Genomic DNA, 7,086 nt, shown 5'->3' on the forward strand with positions numbered 1-7,086 from the left:
TGCAGTCCCCTCATACCACTTTATAACACGACCAAATAAAAGTCTTGAGAGTACACTTAGGTTCCGCTTAACAAACATACAACCAGAATAGGTAGGATAATAGTTCTAGAATGTTCCATGCCGCATAGAAAGAGACAATGCCATAAGAAAGAGCAAGACGACACTAATGGATCAATACATTTTCCATAAAAAATATCTGCAGAACTCCTCAAGGGTAAAAGAGATAGATAATGATATGAAAGAGAAGGCAAGACAATTTAGAATGTTCTAGACTTTATTCCATTTACAAGTGTTACCAGCTTTTAGTGCTTTTTCTCCCGATATAGATTTTTCCGGTTTTACATACATAAGTAAAATTCAAACATAAAATTTAGAGGTCTCTATCTAAATATGTTGTTCCCTCAACGTGTAAAATAAGTGCCCATAATTTAATCGATTATTTAACTAACTCATGGCACAAAATATGAAACCGTACTGTACTGATAAATAACCCGCACAAGAAGGTAAAAAATATTTAACTCAAGAAAGAAGTGAACAGTTCTTACTTAACATTATGTACTAATTTTGTGGGTAAAGCCTGTTCCAATGAGGAAATCAATAGATAATTTCGAAAAATACTGTTACTGCAGCAATTAACCAGAAAATATTATAAAATTAATCTTATATGGGATATTACTTTTTTTACTTACTTGCACTTATTGTAGTGTTTTGTCTTGTGTAGTGAAAGCATTTAACAGAATTAAGATATCACTTTAAAATCCAATCATCAGCAGTTCTTACAAATAATTGTAAAATATTCCAGACATTGTTAACAAATGAATCTTCATCGGCTACAGACTCTGAAACACTTATTGATTTATATAACTTGCATAATGTACAATGCAAAAAAATAAAAGACACCAAGTGCCACGTCGTGTCAGAAACATTCTCTTATTACCCTTCAAACGGGGACTTTTCAAAATCTGGTATTACCATGTTTCACTCACTCGCTCTAAACAAGTAGTGCTATCTCTTTCTTCTGTGCTCATTGGTCGGCCGGCAAAAATTTTCCAGAAACTTTATTTCGAGAACCAATCAGAATAGTGGATCGCGTACATTCTAGATTGTTCTCGAATGTCATTGGTCCGGTATATAAACCCGCGCGAACCGCGCCAAATCATTCAGTATTTGAAAACACAAACAAGAGAAAGGAAGACGAGAAGCGGTTTTAATACCGAGCAACTTTACTCAAAGCGAAATATCAACGAGTTTACTATTTGAAGAGATTAAGACGAAATTATTCACACTAAAAAATGCCAGCTATCGGAATTGATCTTGGTACTACCTACTCCTGCGTTGGAGTATGGCAGCACGGGAATGTGGAGATCATCGCCAACGACCAGGGCAACAGAACCACTCCATCATACGTCGCCTTCACGGACACCGAACGCCTGATTGGCGATGCCGCCAAGAACCAGGTCGCCCTGAACCCAACCAACACGGTGTTCGACGCCAAACGACTCATCGGCCGCAAGTTTGACGACCCGAAGATCCAGCAAGACATGCAGCACTGGCCCTTCAGAGTAGTCAGCGACTGCGGAAAACCAAAGATTCAGGTTGACTTCAAAGGAGAAAAGAAAACGTTCGCGCCGGAGGAGATCAGCAGCATGGTCCTCACAAAAATGAAGGAAACAGCTGAGGCTTACCTCGGAAATTCAATCCGCGATGCAGTCATCACAGTGCCAGCTTACTTCAACGACTCTCAGCGACAGGCAACCAAAGACGCCGGCGCTATCGCAGGTTTGAATGTGCTGCGAATCATCAACGAACCCACCGCCGCCGCTCTCGCTTATGGTCTAGACAAGGACCTTAAAGGCGAGCGTAACGTTCTTATTTTCGACCTGGGTGGCGGTACCTTCGACGTGTCCATTCTCACAATTGACGAGGGCTCACTGTTCGAAGTAAGAGCAACTGCCGGCGACACGCACTTGGGAGGCGAGGACTTCGACAACAGGTTGGTCAACCATCTCGCAGAAGAGTTCAAACGCAAGTACAAAAAGGACATCAAGAACAATGCGCGAGCGTTGCGTAGATTGCGCACTGCTGCTGAACGCGCCAAGCGCACTCTCTCATCGAGCACAGAAGCAAGCATCGAGATCGACGCGCTTCATGAGGGCATCGACTTCTACACACGGGTGTCTCGGGCAAGATTTGAAGAGCTCAATGCAGACTTGTTCCGTGGCACCCTTGAACCAGTCGAGAAGGCACTCAAGGATGCAAAACTTGACAAATCGTCCATTCATGACGTCGTGTTGGTCGGTGGATCTACTCGCATCCCCAAGATCCAAAATATGCTTCAGAACTTCTTCTGCGGCAAGAAGCTGAACCTATCCATCAACCCTGATGAGGCAGTGGCATATGGTGCTGCTGTCCAGGCAGCTATACTGAGCGGGGAACAGCACTCGAAGATCCAAGATGTGCTGCTCGTCGACGTGGCGCCCCTGTCGCTTGGTATCGAAACAGCCGGTGGCGTGATGACAAAGATTGTTGAACGAAACGCGAAGATCCCCTGCAAGCAATCACAGACGTTCACTACGTACTCTGACAACCAGCCAGCAGTCACCATCCAGGTTTACGAGGGCGAGCGAGCCATGACTAAGGACAACAACCTGCTCGGCCGCTTCGACCTCACCGGTATCCCTCCGGCACCTCGTGGAGTTCCCAAGATCGACGTCACCTTCGATCTTGACGCGAACGGTATCCTGAACGTATCCGCTAAAGAGAACAGCACCGGACGCAGTAAGAACATCGTCATCAAGAATGACAAAGGCCGCCTGTCTCAGGCAGAGATAGACCGCATGTTGTCGGAGGCCGAGCGATACAAGGAAGAAGACGAGCGCCAGCGGGAGAGAGTGGCGTCACGGAACCAGTTTGAATCGTACATCTTCAGCGTGAAGCAAGCGCTAGACGACGCCGGAGACAAGCTGAGCGAGCAAGACAAACAGGAGGCACGGCGCGAGTGCGACGAGGCGCTCCGGTGGCTCGATAACAACACGCTCGCCGAGAAGGATGAGTACGAGCACCGGCTGAAGGAGCTGCAGCGAGTGTGCTCGCCCGTCATGAGCAAGATGCACGGCGCGGCCGCCGGACAGGCTCCGGGTGGAAGGCCGGGCAATGCGGGACCCACCGTCGAGGAAGTAGACTAAACTTGGAACGATCTCTCTCTAGTCCAATTCAATTGATTACCATGTAATTGCATTTGTAAATAGTAGATTGTAAGTTAATTTATTGTAATTTAAAAACCAACTGAAGATCATGTGCTGAGAAACAAAATAAAAAAATATTTTAATATACCTACCTATTTTGTTTTTTCTATTTTCTTACCCTCTTTACCCTAAAAAATTCAACCTCATAAATTTTACCTTCTACACTACTCGAAACAACCCTGCCAAGTGACACACCTTCAATCGCCAACTTTGATAGAAAACGTTTCTTTAGTCTTGTTACTACTAACGCAATGATGCGTTTTCCATGAAAGATAAGTGTAGTATGTATGTTACTTAATTGCAGGGCAGGTATTAAATAACACATTTTTATTATTGCTAATATTCGATTTCAATTTGTTAAATCTTATAGCTCAATTAACTATTCTAAATATAAGTAAGTCTCTATTTACGTAACGAAGAAAATGAATTTAATTTCATATCAAGATTGCAAAGAACGCTACACTTTGACTTTCTTCATGACAACCTAAGACATAGGTCTACTATGTAGTGTAATTAATGTTACAAAACTTTATACTATGACCTCTGCAAAATTACTGCAACTTACGTATTATAATTTAAGCAAAAAGGGCCGATGGATACCATAATAAAGACTGTCTTTACAATGAGTAGGTGCTAACAAAAATATATTGCTAATAATTACGTTTTAATAACTACCAAAAATAAATGATTCGAATGCTAACAAGCGCAGCTAAAGTGAGTGAAAAAGATTACCAATGAACACTTTAAAATTAGTGTCATTTCTCTTTTTTATATGAAGACAATGATTTAACTAAAGTCTTAAAGGGACTTGTAGTTAAATCATTGTTTTACTGTAAAAACCAAAAAAAAAATTATACATGTTTGTTCCTATAAAAGCCATTCATCAAATTTGGCGCAGTAGTTTTTTGTAAAAGACGTATGTTGCGTACAGTAACCATGTCAAAGATGGACAGTTGTAGAACGGTTGCGGGATCTTTATTAAAACCTCATTTGTGATAAATAGTCTGCAGCCTCATTCTCAATAATAATAAAAACGTTATTATTTTCAGTAGACCTAAAATAGACACACTGGAAATGTTAAAGTACAGATCCAATAACTCTCGAGTAACGCTCAATTAAAATGTCATTCCCAGAAGAAAAACCGTGAAGAAGCTAAATAAATTACCCTTTCAAATAATACTTAATAGTCGGCTAAAATATGCGTCAAAAACCGCAGGATGGTTACTTAAAAATAATAAACCTTCATCTACAGAAACTTTATAAAGTGAAAATATTGTATATCTACGCTGTTGACGCATTCAAACCTATAATTTTAACTTACAATTAACAAAAATGTACAAAAACACACAGTAAAAAGTACAAATATGATTTATTAAACTCTTCCATAAAACCTCTATAATTAAAAGTAGTTTTCTATTCAAACAATAAAGATACAAAAACCTGCAATATTAAACCTCTATTAAACTCTATTAAACCTCTACAATTAAAATAGTCCTACCTAGTTTTGAAGATGTCAAGATAGTAATTTTTGAGACGTAAGTAATAAGCGATTGTGGTATAGATAACAAGGTTCAGTTTCCTGTAAAATCTAACTAGATAATGTGTGATGATAAGCTTAATGCTGGAGAGCTCGTTGCGACGTATCTCTCCAGCCAAAGCTATGGACGGGTGTTATTAAGAAATGTCCAAAGCGATGATTTTGCTAAGAATAAACAACATGTACTGAGTTTTACTGTCGTTTTCTTGCCGATGACATAGTTATTTTACTTATAACCTATTACTACAAACTCAAACAGTGCATTATGTTTCTTATATATTCAAGGAATAAGCAATGATGTTTATTGTAACCTCAACTTCCAACTGAAATACATTAATGGTTCAACAGCCACTTTAAGTAGTAACACTTTAGGAATACATTATTTTTTTCTGGTTAATTATTTATTTCTCAGAACTATTCAGAATTCGATACTTTAAGATGTCTCGCAATTATAGATTGAACAAAGAGAAACTCAAGCTTTTGTAAATTAGATAGAATAATAACGGTGAAAACAGGAAAACGCCTACAAGCCTAGTTTTCAATCTGAATCCGACCCTAAGCTATGGAAAGAGCTAAGTGCTAATATTGAACTAAATACTTAATATACTTCTGAGTATGCATTTATTCGTTCTAGTTATTTAGTATAATGACTAGCTGACCAACTTCCATTCCTATCGTCGGTAATTTTCGTCTTTGACAGTCACAAATAACGTGTCTGTCTATTGGTAGGTAAAAGAATTGCATGAATCGGTTAAGTATTTCCTGAGACAATCTCATTGCAACGTTACAAACTTTTCTTTATAATATTAGTCTTTGATTAAATAAACTGACTTATACACTATAAAAGCTGTTTGAATGTCCTCTATTATTGTTGTTTTAAAATCACATTGATAAACACAGTCGTGTTTCAAAGTCACTGAAATCTATTTTAAACGTGTGGGTAGAGTCGTTATAAATAGAGTATACTTTAGGAGAGCCGTTTTAGGAACGATGACTGTTATTATTTATTTTTATAATAATATTTTTAAGATTTTATTTTAATTTTGAAAACTTTTGGAATACCACGGAGATATTAATGGATAGCTCTAGATCAGTAGCTTTTTTGTTAGTAGGTACTTCGATAGACCGAATACGAAAACATCAATATGTTTTAATAACTGTAAAATGTTTTGTTATCTCCACTTAAATATACAGGTCTCTACTAAAATATGTATTAAGGTACCTACAAAAGAGTCAGTTTCATTATTATTAGCTTTTATCATGTGTCAAGCCTATCTAGTATCTGCTTTTCAATATTCGGAAATAAGTCGTGTCTCTGTAATAGTCTATGTCAAGGTTTATTATTCAAATATAAATTTATGTCGAGTACTAAATTCCTTGGCAGTGATCATCTACGACTAAGATCATTTCTAAAAGAGTCAAAACTTAAAACATTTATATTGCCTAATTATGATAAATCACAAAATATTAATAAGTGATACCTATAATTTGAGAATTTATTTATTAATTTATTTATTTAATTATCACACTAATCTACCATTAAAGGTTACTTAACCTAATGCGGTAGCTAGGACTTAACGAAGGTCTAAGTATTTTTGTGAACTAGGGTTTCAAAGATTGAATTATTATGCACATAGTTGCAGGTCTAAATTCAATTGAAATCACGATTGAAACAGATCAATAATGCATTAAGTACATAAACTTCAAAAAGCTCAACTTTCTAACATGTATACTCTACTTTCTGCTTAATCTATTTCCAGCAATCACCTTCATACTAACGAAAGGCTGTTATAATTTCTACAAAAGCATTGAAAATATAAATTCTAAATTGATTTGATGACTAGTGACGTGTTTCGACCGCCTACAAGGCGATATTCCTCCTACACTAAAATGATTCATACGTTCGAGAAGTATAATAACGAACTCTTTACTATATTAGTCTAGGTAAAATTGTAACAGATAAGTGGGAAGGAAATTTCTCAAAGTTACGCCAACTGGCACACGATAATCGCGAGACATCTTTTGATCATCCAAAAGCAAAATTCAAAGAGTGCACATTACATCCTTTGATGAGTTTGGAATTTTTTTTTGCTCGTATCTTACGCTGCAGATTTTAAAGGCTGTTTCTACTTCTAGACATTGACATAATATTTAAAATTATGACTCACCCATACCATTTTTCACAATTTTTTATTCGCTGAAAATATCTACGTTATTTCCGTGTAAACAAACATTATAACAATAACACGATATATTTTATTTTTATGATTTTAATATTTCTTCTCTACTTTCGTAAAATTCGAA

At 37.4% G+C, this 7,086-nt stretch overlaps 1 protein-coding gene across 1 annotated transcript; it reads left to right on the top strand.

Annotated features, from left to right (window-relative positions):
• The first annotated feature begins 1 nt into the window (after position 1).
• On the top strand, positions 2–3,353 carry LOC113502297 (heat shock protein 70 A1-like). Its single transcript, XM_026883810.1, has 2 exons — positions 2–91; positions 1,054–3,353. The coding sequence occupies exon 2, from the start codon at positions 1,293–1,295 to the stop codon at positions 3,183–3,185; it is 1,893 nt and encodes a 630-aa protein (XP_026739611.1). The 5' UTR covers positions 2–91; positions 1,054–1,292; the 3' UTR covers positions 3,186–3,353.
• The last annotated feature ends 3,733 nt before the right edge of the window (positions 3,354–7,086 follow it).

The sequence above is a fragment of the Trichoplusia ni genome, chromosome 17, assembly GCF_003590095.1.
Source record: "Trichoplusia ni isolate ovarian cell line Hi5 chromosome 17, tn1, whole genome shotgun sequence".
Classification (NCBI taxonomy): domain Eukaryota; kingdom Metazoa; phylum Arthropoda; class Insecta; order Lepidoptera; family Noctuidae; genus Trichoplusia; species Trichoplusia ni.

Bases quoted from the DNA above. Each gene is read 5' to 3' on its own strand.
- LOC113502297 (XM_026883810.1), top strand. From the start codon at position 1,293: ATGCCAGCTATCGGAATTGATCTTGGTACTACCTACTCCTGCGTTGGA.